Raw genomic sequence first — 19,246 nt, 5'->3', positions numbered from 1 at the left:
CCAATACTCACAAACCTACGACAGAACCCACACTTCTCACTCATGGTAAAATTTTACAGTTACTGAAAAAAACAATATGTCTACGTTACCTAAGTTCAGCTACACCAGAAGAACTATTTATAGAACTAACAGCAGTCTTGAAATTCTCCGCCTACTAAGAAAGCAACTAGCCTACTTGTATTAATACTAATACACCACAGCTAATACCAATACCAACAAAACTTCACAAAATTATTAGCTAAAACCAAAAATTCAAGCAGTCACTGGAACACTCAACGAAGTTAAAACACCGAATGAAAATTTTACTGATACATTTCACTAGAAACAATAAGAAACGTCAGCTGAAAACAAAAGCACAACATTTACTAAACGACTTTAACGCACAGAAAACTCTAAAAAACACAGCGAGTGAATGTTTCCACAAGTTTATTGCAACGTTATTTCGCCACAAACAGCACAACACACTGCTGAAAACAAATTAAATATAATAACTGTGTAAGAGTGCACAAATAACTTTGTCAGTACTTAGCTTCATAACACCCAATCCATTGATTGTCTTATGAGTGAGCATCTATGGCAATAATAATAATAATAATAATAATCCCCGTGTAGGCCCGGGAAAAGAATAGGCCTCCGGTATGTTCTGCCAGTCGTAAAAGGCGACGAAAAGAACAAACCACTAATAGGGCTAACCCCCCTTTTAGTGTGATTAGTTGGTTCAGGACAGAACTAAAGAAGCCTCGGACAAGCGCCGTCACGGTCGGGGACGATGCTTGAACCCTATGCCCGCCCACAATGGTAACGACACTGCTAGCCAACTGGAAAATGATTTAAATCCAAATAGAGGTGTTTTGCAGGATATGCTTCCTGCAACCACCCTAGAAGGAAAACAAAGACAGAGGATGAGATGGTCAGATGAAGTTAATCGACACCTCATGTGCTGTTATTACCAAGCAACAAACCTAGGAACCAACACAACTGGATACAGATCACAAGTATACACAACATTTATTACCAGATACCCAGAATTAAAATTTTTAACAGAACAACGACTAGCTGATCAGATCCGTGTAATAATAAAAAATAACAGGATACCCCAGTCAGAATTAGAAAACATCAAACAACAAGTACAACAAATACTGGAACAAAATAATGTGCAATCAGAAGAAGAAGAAAATACAGTAATGGACTCAAACATCCCAGAGCAAACAAACAAAGAACAACACGCACCAATTAAACAATCAGAGGAAAACGAAATCTTAAGACAGCCACCAGAACAAGCACAAATAGAACACGAAGTGACACACATGTTAGATATAGAAGAAAAATTTCAGCTAACATATATAGAATACAAAGACACAAATACAGACATTAGACCATTCTTGCATAGACCACCAAATAACCCACAAGTCGAAACAACAATAAAAAATATCAACACAATCATACACAACAAAATAAATGAAAACACAACTATGGAAGAGTTACAACTACTGGTTTATATAGGAGCACTCACTACACCAAATATACGCACTAGGCAGAGATCAGAACCAACCAACACACAGAAGAAACCCACAAAACCAGCTTGGCAACACAGGCTACAGTTCAAAATAGAAAAACTGAGAAAAGACATCGGACAGCTAACACAATTTATAAGAAATGAAATCTCGGAAAAAAAACGAAAAAGGTTAGGTAAAATCTCACAACAAGAAGCGACAGAGCAATTAGACGAAAAGAAGCAGAAATTACGAGCATTAGCCAAACGACTCAGAAGATACAAAAAAAGTGAAAATAGAAGGAAACAAAACCAAACATTCAACACAAACCAAAAGAAATTTTACCAGACAATAGATAACACACACATTAAAATAGACAATCCACCAAACATAACAGACATGGAACACTTCTGGAGCAACATATGGTCAAACCCGGTACAACATAACAGGCATGCACGATGGATACAAGCAGAAACAGACACATACAAGATGATACCACAAATGCCTGAAGTGATAATTTTGCAACATGAAGTCACCCAAGCAATTAATTCTACTCACAATTGGAAAGCCCCTGGAAATGATAAAATAGCAAATTTCTGGTTAAAGAAGTTCACCTCAACACATTCACATCTAACTAAATTATTTAACAGTTACATTGCAGACCCATACACATTCCCTGATACACTTACACACGGAATAACATATCTGAAACCTAAAGATCAAGCAGACACAGCGAACCCAGCTAAATATCGCCCCATAACATGCCTACCAACAATATACAAAATATTAACTTCAGTCATTAAACAGAAATTAATGACACATACAACACAGAACAAAATTATAAATGAAGAACAAAAAGGCTGTTGCAAAGGAGCACGAGGATGTAAAGAGCAACTGATAATAGATGCAAAGGTGACATATCAAGCTAAAATTAAACAAAGGTCGCTACACTACGCATACATTGATTACCAAAAAGCTTTTGATAGTGTACCCCACTCATGGTTACTACAAATATTGGAAATATACAAAGTAGATCGTAAATTGATACAGTTCCTAAACATAGTAATGAAAAATTGGAAAACCACACTTAATATCCAAACAAATTCAAATAATATCACATCACAGCCAATACAGATTAAGCGTGGAATATACCAAGGAGACTCATTAAGTCCTTTCTGGTTCTGCCTTGCTCTGAACCCACAATCCAACATGCTAAATAATACAAATTATGGATACAATATTACTGGAACATACCCACACAAAATCACACATTTGCTATACATGGATGATCTAAAACTACTGGCAGCAACAAATCAACAACTCAACCAATTACTAAAGATAACAGAAGGATTCAGCAATGATATAAGTATGGCTTTTGGAACAGACAAATGTAAGAAAAATAGCATAGTCCAGGGAAAACACACTAAACAAGAAGATTACATATTGGATAACCACAGCGACTGCATAGAAGCGATGGAAAAAACGGATGCCTATAAATATCTAGGATACAGACAAAAAATAGGAATAGATAATACAAATATTAAAGAAGAACTAAAAGAAAAATATAGACAAAGTCTAACAAAAATACTGAAAACAGAATTGACAGCAAGAAACAAGACAAAAGCTAGAAATACTTATGCCATACCAATATTGACCTACTCATTTGGAGTAGTGAAATGGAGTAACACAGACCTAGAAGCACTCAATACACTTACACGATCACAATGCCACAAATATAGAATACATCACATACATTCAGCAACAGAAAGATTCACATTAAGCAGAAAGGAAGGAGGAAGGGGATTTATCGACATAAAAAACCTACATTATGGACAGGTAGACAATTTAAGAAAATTCTTTCTAGAACGAGCAGAAACAAGCAAAATACACAAGGCAATCACTCATATAAATACATCGGCTACACCATTGCAATTTCATAACCCCTTCTACAACCCTTTAGATCACATAACATCAACAGACACGAAGAAAATAAATTGGAAAAAGAAAACACTTCATGGCAAGCACCCGTATCATCTAACACAGCCACACATCGATCAAGACGCATCCAACACATGGCTAACAAAAGGCAATATATACAGTGAGACAGAAGGATTCATGATTGCAATACAGGATCAAACAATAAACACCAGGTATTACAGCAAGCATATTATTAAAGATCCCAATACCACAACGGATAAATGCAGACTTTGTAAACAACAAATAGAAACAGTAGATCACATCACAAGCGGATGTACAATACTAGCAAATACAGAATACCCCAGAAGACATGACAATGTCGCAAAAATAATACATCAACAGCTTGCCTTACAACATAAACTTTTAAAACAACACGTTCCTACATACAAGTATACACCACAAAATATACTGGAGAATGATGAATACAAATTATACTGGAACAGAACCATTATAACAGATAAAACAACGCCACATAACAAACCTGACATCATACTCACCAATAAAAAGAAGAAATTAACACAACTAATCGAAATATCCATACCCAATACAACAAATATACAAAAGAAAACAGGAGAAAAAATTGAAAAATACATCCAACTGGCTGAGGAAGTCAAAGACATGTGGCATCAGGATAAAGTTGACATCATACCAATTATACTATCAACTACAGGAGTCATACCACACAATATCCACCAGTATATCAATGCAATACAGCTACATCCAAACATATATATACAACTACAGAAACCCGTAATTATTGATACATGTTCAATTACCCGAAAGTTCCTAAATGCAATATAACACATACCGTACAGTTAAAAGGAAGTGACGCTTGATCAAGATCCGCGTCACTCCATTTTTAACCGGACTTAACGTCTGAGAAAGTGAAGATAATAATAATAATAAACCCCGTGGAGGCCCGGGAAAAGAATAGGCCTCCGGTATGTTCTGCCAGTCGTAAAAGGCGACGAAAAGAACAAACCACTAATAGGGCTAACCCCCCTTTTAGTGTGATTAGTTGGTTCAGGACAGAACTAAAGAAGCCTCGGACAAGCGCCTTCAAGGTCGGGAACGACGCTTGAACCCTATACCCGCCCACAATGGTAACGACACTGCTAGCCAACTGGAAAATGATTCAAATCCAAATAGAGGTGTTTTGCAGGATATGCTTCCTGCAACCACCCTAGGAGGAAAACAAAGACAGAGGATGAGATGGTCAGATGAAGTTAATCGACATCTCATGTGCTGTTATTACCAAGCAACAAACCTAGGAACCAACACAACTGGATACAGATCACAAGTATACACAACATTTATTACCAGATACCCAGAATTAAAATTTTTAACAGAACAACGACTAGCTGATCAGATCCGTGTAATAATAAAAAATAACAGGATACCCCAGTCAGAATTAGAAAACATCAAACAACAAGTACAACAAATACTGGAACAAAATAATGTGCAATCAGAAGAAGAAGAAAATACTGTAATGGACTCAAACATCCAGGAGCAAACAAACAAAGAACAACATGCATCAATTAAACAATCAGAGGAAAACGAAATCTTAAGACAGCCACCAGAACAAGCACAAATAGAACATGAAATGACACACGTTAGATATAGAAGAAAAATTTCAGCTGACATATATAGAATACAAAGACATAAATACAGACATTAGACCATTCTTGCATAGACCGCCAAATAACCCACAAGTCGAAACAACAATAAATACTATCAACACAATCATACACAACAAAATAAATGAAAACACAACTATGGAAGAGTTACAACTACTGGTTTATATAGGAGCACTCACTACACAAAATATACACACTAGGCAGAGATCAGAAACAACCAACACACAGAAGAAACCCACAAAACCAGCATACCAACACAAGCTACAGATCAGAATAGAAAAACTGAGAAAAGACATCGGACAGCTAACACAATTTATAAGAAATGAAATGTCAGAAAAAAAACACGACTTAGAAGATACAAAAAAATGAAAATAGAAGGAAACAAAACCAAACATTCAACACAAACCAAAAGAAATTTTACCAGACATTAGATAACACACACATTAAAATAGACAATCCACCAAACATAAGTATATAGAGGGTCTATACAAGGGCGATGTACTTGAGGACAATATTATGGAAATGGAAGAGGATGTAGATGAAGATGAAATGGGAGATACGATACTGCGTGAAAAGTTTGACTGAGCACTGAAAGACCTGAGTCGAAACAAGGCCTCCAGAGTAGACAACATTCCATTGGAACTACTGAAGGCCTTGGGAGAGCCAGTCCTGACAAAACTCTACCATCTGGTGAGCAGGATGTATGATACAGGCGAAATACCCTCAAACTTCAAGAAGAATATAATAATTCCAATCCCAAAGAAACCAGGTGTTGACAGATGTGAAAATTGCCGAACAATCAGTTTAATAAGCCACAGCTGCAAAATACTAACACGAATTCTTTACAGACGAATGGAAAAACTTGTAGAAGCCGACATCGGGGAAGATCAGTTTGGATTCCGTAGAAATACTGGAACAGAAGCTAGATTAAGGAAAGGCAAACCTACGTTTCTAGCATTTGTAGACTTAGAGAAAGCTTTTGACAATGTTGACTGGAATACTCTCTTTCAAATTCTAAAGGTGGTAGGGGTAAAATACAGGGAGCGAAAGGCTATTTACAATTTGTACAGTAACCAGATGGCAGTTATAAGAGTCGAGGGACATGAAAGGGAAGCAGTGGTTGGGAAGGGAGTAAGACAGGGTTGTAGCATCTCCCCAATGTTATTCAATCTGTATATTGAGCAAACAGTAAAGGAAACAAAAGAAAAATTCGGAGTTGGTATTAAAATTCATGGAGAAGAAATAAAAACTTTGAGGTTCGCTGATGACATTGTAATTCTGTCAGAGACAGCAAAGGACTTGGAAGAGCAGTTGAACAGAATGGATGGGGTCTTGAAGGGAGGATATAAGATGAACATCAACAAAAGCAAAACGAGGATAATGAAATGTAGTCGAATTAAGTCTGGTGATGTTGAGGGTATTAGATTAGGAAATGAGACACTTAAAGTAGTAAATGAGTTTTGCTATTTGGGGAGCAAAATAACTGATGATGGTCGAAGTAGAGAGGATATAAAATGTAGACTGGCAATGGCAAGGAAAACGTTTCTGAAGAAGAGAAATTTGTTAACACCGAGTATAGATTTAAGCGTCAGGAAGTCGTTTCTGAAAGTATTTGTATGGAGTGTAGCCATGTATGGAAGTGAAACATGGACGGTAAATAGTTTGGACAAGAAGAGAATAGAAGCTTTCGAAATGTGGTGCTACAGAAGAATGCTGAAGATTAGATGGGTAGATCACATAACTAATGAGGAAGTATTGAATAGGATCGGGGAGAAGAGAAGTTTGTGGCACAACTTGACCATAAGAAGGGATTGGTTGGTAGGACATGTTCTGAGGCATCAATGGATCACCAATTTAGAATTGGAGGGCAGCGTGGAGGGTAAAAATCGTAGGGGGAGACCAAGAGATGAATACACTAATCAGATTCAGAAGGATGTAGGTTGCAGTAGGTACTGGGAGATGAAGAAGCTTGCACAGGATAGAGTAGCATGGAGAGCTGCATCAAACCAGTCTCAGGACTGAAGACCACAACAACAACAACCAAACATAACAGACACGGAACACTTCTGGAGCAACATATGGTCAAACCCGGTACAACATAAGTGGCATGCACGGTGGATACAAGCAGAATCAGATACATACAAGATGATACTACAAATGCCTGAAGTGATAATTTTCCAACATTAAGTCACCCAAGCAATTAATTCTACTCACAATTGAAAAGCCCCTGGAAAAGATAAAACAGCAAATTTCTGGCTAAAGAAATTCACCTCAACACATTCACATCTAACTAAATTATTTAACATATCTAAAAACAAAGATGATGTGACTTAACCAAATGAAAGTGCTGGCAGGTCGACAGACACAGAAACAAACACAAACATACACACAAAATTCAAGCTTTCGCAACAAACTGTTGCCTCATCATGAAAGAAGGAAGGAGAGGGAAAGACAAAAGGATGTGGGTTTTAAGGGAGAGGGTAAGGAGTCATTCCAATCCCGGGAGCGGAAAGACTTACCTTAGGGGGAAAAAAGGACGGGTATACACTCGCGCACACACACACACACACACACACACACACACATATCCATCCACACATATACAGACACATTTAACAGTTGCATTGCAGACCCATACACATTCCCTGATACACTTACACATGGAATAACTTACCTGAAACCTAAATATCAAGCAGACACAGCAAACCCAGCTAAATATCGCCCCATAACATGCCTACCAACAGTATACAAAATATTAACTTCAGTCATTACACACAAATTAATGACACATACAACACAGAACAAAATTATAAATGAAGAACAAAAAGCCTGTTGCAAAGGAGCACGAGGATGTAAAGAGCAACTGATAATAGATGCAGAGGTGACATATCAAGCTAAAACCAAACAAAGGTCTCTACACTATGCATACATTGATTACCAAAAAGCTTTTGATAGTGTACCCCACTCATGGTTACTACAAATATTGGAAATATACAAAGTAGATCCTAAATTGATACAGTTCCTAAACATAGTAATGAAAAATTGGAAAACCACACTTAATATCCAAACAAATTCAAATAATATCACATCACAGCCAATACAGATTAAGCGTGGAATATACCAAGGAGACTCATTAAGTCCTTTCTGGTTCTGCCTTGCACTGAACCCACTATCCAACATGCTAAATAATACAAATTATGGATACCATATTACTGGAACATACCCACACAAAATCACACATCTGCTATACATGGATGATCTGAAACTACTGGCAGCAACAAATCAACAACTCAACCAATTACTAAAGATAACAGAAGTATTCAGCAATGATATAAATATGGCTTTTGGAACAGACAAATGTAAGAAAAATGGCATAGCCAAAGAAAAACACACTAAACAAGAAGATTACATATTGGATAATCACAGCGACTGCATAGAAGCGATGGAAAAAACAGATGCCAATAAATATCTAGGATACAGACAAAAAATAGGAATAGATAATACAAACATTAAAGAAGAACTAAAAGAAAAATATAGACAAAGACTAACAAAAATACTGAAAACAGAATTGACAGCAAGAAACAAGACAAAAGCTATAAATACTTATGCTATACCAATATTGACCTACTCATTTGGAGTAGTGAAATGGAGTAACACAGACCTAGAAGCACTCAATACACTTACACGATCACAATGCCACAAATATAGAATACATCACATACATTCAGCAACAGAAAGATTCACATTAAGCAGAAAGGAAGGAGGAAGGGGATTTATCGACATAAAAAACCTACATTATGGACAGGTAGACAATTTAAGAAAATTCTTTACAGAACGAGCAGAAACTAGCAAAATACACAAAGCAATCACTCATATAAATACATCAGCTACACCTCTGCAATTTCATAACCACTTCTACAACCCTTTAGATCACATAACATAAACAGATACGAAAAAAGTAAATTGCAAAAAGAAAACACTACATGGCAAGCACCAGTATCATCTAACACAGCCACACATCGATCAAGATGCATCCAACACATGGCTAACAAAAGGCAATATATACAATGAGACAGAAGGATTCATGATTGCAATACAGGATCAAACAATAAACACCAGATATTACAGCAAGCATATTATTAAAGATCCGAATACCACAACAGATAAATGCAGACTTTGCAAACAACAAATAGAAACAGTAGATCACATCACAAGCGGATGTACAATACTAGCAAATACAGAATACCCCAGAAGACATGACAATGTAGCAAAAATAATACATCAACAGCTTGCTTTACAACATAAACTTATAAAACAACATGTTCCCACATACAAGTATGCACCACAAAATGTACTGGAGAACGATGAATACAAATTATACTGGAACAGAACCATTATAACAGATAAAACAACACCACATAACAAACCTGACATCATACTCACCAATAAAAAGAAGAAATTAACACAACTAATCGAAATATCCATACCCAATACAACAAATATACAGAAGAAAACAGGAGAAAAAACTGAAAAATACATCCAACTGGCTGAGGAAGTCAAGGACATGTGGCATCAGGATAAAGTTGACATCATACCAATTATACTATCAACTACAGGAGTCATACCACACAATATCCACCAGTACATAAACACAATACAGCTACATCCAAACATATATATACAACTACAGAAATCTGTAATGGAAATGGAAATGTCGTGTGGCTAGGGCCTCCCGTCGGGTAGACCGTTCGCCGGGTGCAGGTCTTTCGATTTGACGCCACTTCGGCGACCTGCGCGTCGATGGGGATGAAATGATGATGATTAGGACAACACAACACCCAGTCCCTGAGCGGAGAAAATCTCCGACCCAGCCGGGAATCGAACCCGGGCCCTTTGGATTGACAGTCTGTCACGCTGACCACTCAGCTACCGGGGCGGACAGAAATCTGTAATTATTGATACATGTTCAATTACCCAAAAGTTCCTAAATGCAATGTAACATATACTGTACAGTTAAAAGGAAGTCACGCTTGATCAAGGTCCGCATCACTTTCCATTTTTAACCAGACATAACGTCTGAGAAAGGGATGTATAATAATAATAATAAATTCATGTGCCTCTATGCCCTGACACAAGGGTCTCGACTGGACACCACTTGTGTGATTTGTGTCACCAACCAACCACAGTAGCCCTATTGGGGGGAAGAGGACACACACAGTTTAAAGTGGTATTCAAACCACACGTTGTCACTGATGAATCTTCACATCATCGATTGGTGAAGGCTAGTTTAAATGCAGGTTGAAAGATCTTCATGGTTTGAATGGCATTCAACCTCGTGACCTCTCTGTTTACAGCATCACACTTGACCACCAGATCAGCAGGTCCTACTATCCATGGAATGAGGATATATATAGGAAAAGGAGTACATTATCTGGGCAATTCTAATATAAATAAGGTATGGCAAGTGCCTCCGTGGTTGCTCTTTATATCTGTATCTCACATAGAGACAGAAAGTCTTTTTGTAGATGTTAGTACCATCCTCACAATGCAGGTTAACTAAGCCAAGATTCCCATTCCTTATAACAAACAACACTCCACACCATGGAATAGTGTATTGCTATTGCATGGCAAGAGCTTATGAATACAGCATATTAACAGCAAAACTGAATGGGCCTACAGTGTATTAGGAGCACAATCCTTGCCAAGTTCCAAGGCATCCTTCACCTAGCCTGTACACACCCAAGATAGCCACAATTCCTCAAGTTCATTGCCTTTTGGCATGACTGAAAAGTGGGTGGGAGATGAGAATTATTGAATTTATAGATGGAGTAGTAATTCAACTTGTAAACCCTTAATTCTTTAATGATTCAAACTCCCATGTATAAAACAGCTTCAATCTTCTGATCACTTCACAAATTAGTTAATGTGTTAAATATTTGACGTTAAGCATGTAAGTGAGAAAAAGTTTAGAAAAGATTTGAAATTACATTTAAAGTGTGTCAGAAGTTGCTAAGTGTTCTAATGATCACACACTGAATGATTATAGTCATGGTAATCTGTGCTCCATTTTAAGCAAAAGCAAGTTTTTCTGACATTTCAATGTTAATGACATTGTATCTCCCACATTATGTGTTGTACAATTACATAATTTTGTAGGTATGTTTAGTGGTGTGTGTGGATACTGTGCATAAATGTAAGAAACAGGGAAAATATGTTGCAAACAGAATTAGCAGTAAAAAAAAATTACAAATTAAATTGTCATGCCTGATTGATAGTTTTAAAGTCTGAACAGTGAAAATGTAGTATGTGATAAACTTCCTATCTTTCATCATTTTGTGGATGGTGTCAGCAAGAAAAAGTTTCATAGAGATTTGAAATTGTGTGTAAAGTTTAAGTCACTAAGTGAGCTCAATTTCAAATACCGGAAGAATATAAACAAGATACTTGCATTCCATGAGGTATGCAGCCTCAAGATACATACATACTTTCCGATTGTAATACTGGTCTTACGGTGTTAAAGCTCTATCATAATATTATGCCTTTTAATGAGTTAGCCTAGATCACGACAGCATTTTAAATTTCTAAATTCAGTCAATAATTATGCGAAATATTGAAAATCAAAGTTTTATTGCCTCTGGAAGCCATTAGCTATGCAATATGCAATTGGAAACATGAACTGGGATAGCTATGTAGTAACACAACTAGGATGCGATGGGCAGAGGGACCATAACAGGTACTGTAACGCAAAAGAGTGTAAAGGCAAATAATGGTTTTTACTAGACATTTGTGAACTGTATGATTCACTGAAAGGATTGTTCTCATCATGCAGTTCAGAGAAGTTTAAATGGCATGGAGAAATCGGCTGCTAAATTCAGTGTGGTGTATAAAGCATATATTAAACGAAGTTTTACTTTTTCTGGGTTACTTTGAGAATGAAGGAAAATAATGTGCACTCCTGTCACATTATACTTTTATTAAGTACAAAACACAAATAAATAAAAATAAAATACGATACACTATTTCTACATAAAGAGTTTGAGTGAGACAGTGACTGCTCCTGCGTCCTCCCCCTCCCTGAAATCTAGGTTGTGGTCGAGACTGATATATATGGAAGAAAGATATCTTAAACATACATTTGTTCCACAAGGGGTTTTCTAAATTATGTCTGGACATATCAAAATCATATTGAAGTACTGACCAACATGACAACAATAAAAACCTGTGTATACAGAAGATAACTGTAGAAACTAACATCTCCAGGAAAGAAAACCAGATCTCTCTCCTGAAATAAACTTAACTGCTCAAAGTTCTGATATTAAGTGAAATGACCAGCCTGTTTTTAGGCTTGCATAGCCTTCTGCAATTCTTGCAGATAGAATCAAAAAGGTTATGCTGTTAAAGCAAACAATTATAGGATTTGGCCCAAAAGTTTCCTATGATAATAATGAATAAAGGGTCACATAAATGCAACAAACTGCGTAAACAGCTTCAACAGCTTTCATATGCCTGCAAACCAGGATTTGCACAAGGTCGGGCTATAAGAAATGTTAGCAACAAAAAGCAACTGATTCAAATGCAACGATTTTCCATCCAAAAGATGTAAGCCATTTAACATGCATAAGATGCACTTCATTAAAAAATGAGGAGGGAATCTTCCACCAATGCATCTTACAAATTCGGAAGTAAACTGTGAAAACTTGGTTTGAAGTAAACTTTAATGTACCATGTAAGCAGACCTGGCATCCTACAGCCCAGTAATACAAAATTTTCTCCCTTGGTAGTAAGAAAATCAGAAACACAGGTGGCAAGGATTGTTACGACACACGGCCATTCAGCTACAAGTACTCAAAACAATGGTTACAACATTCAGCAAATTTTCATAAATAAGCACAACTTGTTAATCACCAGGCAGTTCATTTCTTGGGAACTTACACTTTTTGACTGATCTGGCTCATCACCACTAATGACAACTCGTACTTCAAAGTTCTTAGCTAACCATTTAGAAATGTTCTTCAATCTTGCATGTAAGTCATGGTCACCTATTTTAGTCGTCAATGGCAACAGTTTGGAACCTTTAAAACCGGTATCCTTTTTCAATTTCTTTAGATCTTTATGTCCTTTCTCTTCTTCTAGATACTGGGATTCAGTAAGAAGCTTGTACACAGGCCTCTGTTGGCTTGAATCTAAATCTGCTACTTTCAGTAATTTTAAATCACGCCTCTTTGATAGCTTTTGTGCTTCTTCCAGTGAAACTACTGAAATACTTCCGTCCGTACCATGTAATGTAATTTTAGGGATGTGTGGTTGCTTTTTTTTCGTTCCTATACTCTTGTCTTGATTTGTTTCTAATTCATGTTTTGTCGCGTAATTAATGAAACTTACATTTTTCCATGGCACTGCGTGTGACAATAAAGTTGCTGGGATGATATGACACCTATCATTCGTAAAGTGTTGTATCAGGCGCTTACCGAAGCACAGACTTTTGATTGTTCTACTAGCCATTGGTACGCACTCGTTTTTCTTCCATGCACACAGTCCCTGTTAAAACATTTATGTTAATATTTACACATTCATACACAGTCCTTATTACTGAATTACACCGTTGTGAAGTAAGCAGCGCGACTGATCCTTCTATATACAAGCAAACCAAAGCAAATATTCTAAAGATGGTGCATTTTTGGGGTTCACATTTGTATACAAACATTTCAATAACAGTTGTGTTGAGGTATGACAATGGATGTGGTGGAAGTTGTGACACAGATAGCGCGTGTTTGAAAACAGGAAATGGGCTTTGTATATCGTAGCAGCATTACGCTTTGTTGTAAGAAACTATGTGTTCGTTTCCCATATTCAGTGCGAGCGGAAAGGAAACAATGGTTCCGTTTTTCTCAGAGGTTAATGTACGCGTTTTTATACCGGTATCCTACTGTTACAAATATGACAATGTTCAATAATTTCCTGTTAACAATACCTGTCATTTTGCAGGAACGTCGCAGGCGCAGATTCGGAGTCAAGAAAAAACAATGGAGAAATTAACACTGTAGCTGTTTCGAATATTCGTAACTTTAGCATAATAGCGCATGTTGATCATGGTAAAAGTACTTTGGCAGACAGACTTCTTGAAATTGCTGGAGTTATAGACCCAGTCGAAGGACAGACTCAAGTTCTTGACATGTTGCAAGTGGAAAAAGAACGTGGCATAACCGTTAAAGCCCAGACTGTCTCATTGAGTTACAAGTATAAAGATCACGAGTATCTGTTAAATTTAATTGATACGCCTGGACATGTTGACTTTTCTAATGAAGTGTCAAGATCGTTAGCAGCATGCCAGGGTGTCATTCTGTTAGTGGACGCCAATCAGGGAGTTCAGGCGCAAACAGTAGCCAACTTCTATCTCGCATTCTGCAGAGAGTTAACTATAATTCCAGTTATGAACAAAATTGATTTAAAAAACGCCAATCCAGATGCAGTGACAGAGCAGCTGAAGACTTTGTTTGGCATAAATGAGAAAGATGTTCTAAGGGTAAGTTGTAATTTGTACTTTCATAGTCTTGACTCCGTGAACAAGGGTTCCCTTGTTCCGGTCTCCTGGACAGCTGAGACCATTGAGATCAATCAACTTCGGGCTACAGATGTTTCTATCCAACGACTACCGACAGTGTCTACATAAATAATACAGTACCCATGTGTGTAGTATCCATCACAAAGTCACTGCTTGACATGCCGTCCCAAAGAAGTAAGCACAAGACTAGTGTCAGTATTGTGTGACAAAAACACAGCTTGATCTGCCTGCAAAAGTGTTGGGTTTTAGTGTGCAGAGTTTGCTTCCTCCACTCCAGAACACTTGATTGGGACGTTATGAACAAACAGTACCTGACTATTTGGTCTGAGCTGTCCATAACTAAGTTTATTCAGATCAGGATTGTCTTCTCTGCCTGCCGAGACAAGAAGGAGATATCATTTTCTGTCAACGTATGAATATCATATTCCATCAGTGTATGAATTCCATAATATGAGATCACGGATAAAGTTACTAATGATATCTCCAGCAGAGGGAATACTGTGGCACAATGTGCCATCCACCTGCAAGCAATCTCCTCACTGTTGAAGCATGAGATCATGCATCAATTGTAGGAACAGTGACTGGTGTTGCGGAATAATGAACTTCAGCTGATGAAACCAGTGACCACACCAAGGCCTCTGTCCTTCCACCCACTGAGATATGAGGACAGAAATTTCATGACCTTCTAGAGAAGGAATGCCCTATGGCTCATTGGTATCCTTTCCACCTGGAGGACCCACCAATAGATATTACTGTTTGTCACACTTACACGTAGGTTCATGCCCAATAAATCCAAGTAGTTTCTCATGCCTTTACTGATTTCAAGGTCCAGTAAGCTTTTATGGGAAGCCCATTTGCACTGTGGAATCATTGCTACTTTGTCTTTCTTGCATCTTCCTGCTAAATGTATTCTACTTCTGAGACAGCTTCCACTTCTTCAGGTCTACGTTTAACATGTAGACATGCAAGGATATAGAGGAATGGTAACTAGGTTTTTTTTTTTTTTATCACATTTGTTGGCTTCTTAAACTCACAACCAGACTATCACCTTCCAATCTAACCTAGACCTCTGATAAAGCTCTATAGGCCTAGATCAGTCCTTCACCACTTAAAGGTTTATTTAATTTCCGTTTTGTTGGCTTTACCAACTCACAGCCAGTCACATTGCAACCTAACCTACACCCCCTTTTTTTTTTCTTTCAAATTCATTGACTCTGCCAACTAACAAGAAAAATATGAATATCTGCCCCAAAAGATGATGTGGCCACAGCTATTAACATTATGTCACTGGCTAAAGCCAACGACTAATATCGGACATTCCTCTTGATCCAGCTTTCAGTATGTCAAACTGCTGTACATGTTATTACCATAGTTTTCTTTTAATCATATTGCAGCCTTCAACTTGTCGGCCGTAGTTTGTTTCATTAAGCGCCTAGCTTCGTTCTTGTTAACTTTTCACAATCATTTCAATGTCAACAACAAACTGTTTCTGCTGATTTTCTGTCCATGACAAATAACACAGCCTTTAAACATGCCTCAAAATCTGCAGGATAGCATCACTACTTGCATACCAGTCTTGTTGATTTTCACCATTTATGAATTTTGGAGGAATTGATACCTTCTTCCAACATGAAGCTTTCTATGTCCCAGTTGTAGTAGAGGGGCTGCAGCTTCCATTCACTGAGTGTTATTGGTGATTTACTGGCCCCATTATCCTCATAGATTATTGCAGACTCTTCCATTTCTGCCCCTGTATCTTGGGCAATGACAGGCAGAGCTTGGCTTCCCAAAAGAGAGGTTAGCTTGGCTAGATTCAGTGCCTTCCTTCAAAATAGACGTTGTGTACCTGTAAACTGTCCATGCCGCATGAACTGTAATGCTTGGGGTCTTTTACCTGACTGAATAAATTCATTCATTATGTTCTGTAGATCCCATCAAGAAGGAGAACCTCCAGGGATGTGGAAATAGACAAGGAACACATTGACAAAAGACTAGGAAATTTTAGTTACTTAATCTGTATATGGCATCAACAATAAACTATCAATATACAGCGAAATTTATTCAAGTAAACTACAAAGAATATACAGCGAAATTTAGTCAAGTAAACTACAAAGAAAGCTCCAACTCTGAAAAATGCTGGTTCTTCTCAGTATACAATTATTCCTTGCAGTATGGTGTGCTGTTCTCAACCCAATCAACAGATTTAGGTTTTTTGTAGTGTCCTTAAATCACTATAGGTGATTCCTTTTAAAAGGTCCAGTCTGATTTCTCCTCAAATCCAAGGCCATGCTGCAAATAAAATAATCTTGCAGCAAGTATTATGTTAAATTACATTCTACCTTCCTTTGTATGTTACTTTAAGAACCTAGGAGTACTAAAAGTTTATAAACAAACAACAAATCCATTATTAAATGCTTTTATGTTTGGAATAGGAATAGTTTTGAAAAATGAACCTTCTTCAGATTGATGTTAAGGATAACTTTGGTTTTGGTCTTACATGTATATAATTTTCTGAATCAAACAGTGGAAAGTCCAGGATGGAACGTAACAATATTATGAGAGGAATGTTGCTACTCACCATATAGCGGAGATGCTAAGTCGCAGATAGGCACAACGAAAGGACTCTCACAATTATAGCTTTAGGCCATAGGCCATTAAGGCCTTCGTTAACAATAGACAGACATAAGCGGGCACGCACACACACACACACACACACACACACACACACACACACAGTTTCAGCTGCCCGAGACTGCAGTCATGTGTGTAAGTTGCATTTGTGTGTGTGTGTGTGTGTGTGTGTGTGTGCTGTCGTCTATTGTTGACGAAGGCCTTAATGGCCAAAACCTTTATTTGTGTCAATCTTTTTGTTGTTCCTATCATGACTCAGAATCTCTGCTGTACGGTGAGTAGCAACTTTCCTTTTCATAATATTGTTACATTCCATCCTGGATTTTCCAATGTTTGAAATAGTCAGTTTTCATTTACTTGACATTCCCACACTCCTTTTTGTGTTACAGTTATTATTATTGTTATTATTATTCTTTCTTCATTTCAGAAGACTGAGTCAATTCTACTGTGTCTTTCTCGAGCTTTAACTGTCACCCAGTGCTCCTACATTCATTTCCAGAATTGTTCTTTTTCCTCTTGGGCACATGACTTTCCTGTCTTTAGCTTCGGTTTTTCCTGGAAACCATCATTTATTTGTAATTTTTCCTTACGTGGATCATGCTCCTGGACATCTTTAGGAGTAATTTGCTATTCTCATAGAATTTTTTTTTTTTTTTTCACTTGTGTGAACCATGCCCCTTTGGGTTCTTTATCCTGAAGGTAAATTGATATCCTTGTAGATATCCTTCTTGGGCTCATTCATCTCACATCACTTATCTCCAGCACATTTTTACGTATTTTGTGGTTGTGACACCTTCTGCACCCACTTTCCGACATTGTTCTTCCTTTGGCCTCAAGTTTTCTTCCTTTGGCCTCAAGTTTATCCATTACATCTTTCTTGTTCATGGTGATAGCCTCTGCTGCATATAGAACCTCCATTATAATAACAGTGCAGCAGTGTCTAATTTTGACACGTAAGATGCTTTAATAAGTTGCAAGTCGATTTCCATTTTGTTAATGCATGACATGAAAGCTTCTTTCTTTGATGGGTTAGGCTCTGTCCATTCACCTAGGTATGTAAGTTTTTGTGCTTGCTTTGTGGCCAGGATAGATATGAAGCCCATGCCTACCACAGTAGTACAAGTGTATATGCCAATTAGCTCTGCAGATGACGAAGAGATTGATGAAATGTATAATGAGATAAAAGAAATTATTCAGATAGTGAAGGGAGACGAAAATTTAATAGTCGTGGGTGACTGGAATTTGATAGTAGGAAAAGGAAGAGAAGGAAACATAGTAGGTGAATATGGAATGAGTGTAAGGAATGAAAGACGAAGCCACCTAGTAGAATTTTGCACAGAGCATAACTTAATCATAGCTAACACTTGGTTCAACAATCATGAAAGAAGGCTGTATACATGGAAGAAGCCTGGAATACTAAAAGGTATCAGATAGATTATATAATGGTAAGACAGAGATTTAGGAACCAGGTTTTAAATTGTAAGACATTTCCTGGTGCAGATGTGGACTCTGACCACAATCTATTGGTTATGAACTGTAGATTAAAACTGAAGAAACGGCAAAAAGGTGGGAATTTAAGGAGATGGGACCTGGATAAACTGAAAGAACCAGAGGTTGTACAGAGTTTCAGGGAGACCATAAGGGAACAATTCACAGGAATGGGGGAAAGAAATACAGTAGAAGAAGAATGGGTAGCTTTGAGGGATGAAGTAGTGAAGGCAGCAGAGGATCAAGTAGGTAAAAAGACGAGGGCTAGTAGAAATCCTTGGGTAACACAAGAAATATTGAATTTAATTGATGAAAGGAGAAAATATAAAAATGCAATAAATGAAGCAGGCAAAAAGGAATACAAACGTCTCAAAAATGAGATCGACAGGAAGTGCAAAATGGCTAAGCAGGGATGGCTAGAGGACAAATGTAAGGATGTAGAGGCTTATCTCACTAGG

At 37.4% G+C, this 19,246-nt stretch overlaps 2 protein-coding genes across 5 annotated transcripts in view; one reads left to right on the top strand and one right to left on the bottom strand.

Moving 5' to 3' along the window:
- Positions 1-13,769, bottom strand: part of LOC124607015 (translation initiation factor IF-3, mitochondrial) — a 28,174-nt gene extending 14,405 nt beyond the window's left edge. The window contains exon 1 of the mRNA XM_047139174.1: positions 13,040-13,769. Coding sequence (XP_046995130.1) covers positions 13,040-13,609 — 570 coding nt within the window. The 5' untranslated portion in view covers positions 13,610-13,769. The remainder of the gene's footprint in view (positions 1-13,039) is intronic.
- Positions 13,770-13,775: 6 nt separating this feature from the next.
- The window catches only part of LOC124607013 (translation factor GUF1 homolog, mitochondrial), a 128,570-nt gene continuing 123,099 nt past the window's right edge, over positions 13,776-19,246 (top strand). For 3 of the 4 annotated variants that reach the window (XM_047139170.1, XM_047139169.1, XM_047139167.1), the window contains exons 1-2: positions 13,776-14,007; positions 14,093-14,630. In XM_047139170.1, coding sequence (XP_046995126.1) covers positions 13,892-14,007; positions 14,093-14,630 — 654 coding nt within the window. In that variant the 5' untranslated portion in view covers positions 13,776-13,891. The remainder of the gene's footprint in view (positions 14,008-14,092; positions 14,631-19,246) is intronic. The other variant, XM_047139168.1, reaches the window with a different exon arrangement.

Source organism: Schistocerca americana, chromosome 3 (genome assembly GCF_021461395.2).
Source record: "Schistocerca americana isolate TAMUIC-IGC-003095 chromosome 3, iqSchAmer2.1, whole genome shotgun sequence".
NCBI lineage: Eukaryota > Metazoa > Arthropoda > Insecta > Orthoptera > Acrididae > Schistocerca > Schistocerca americana.
This window is presented reverse-complemented; position numbering and strand designations above follow the sequence as displayed.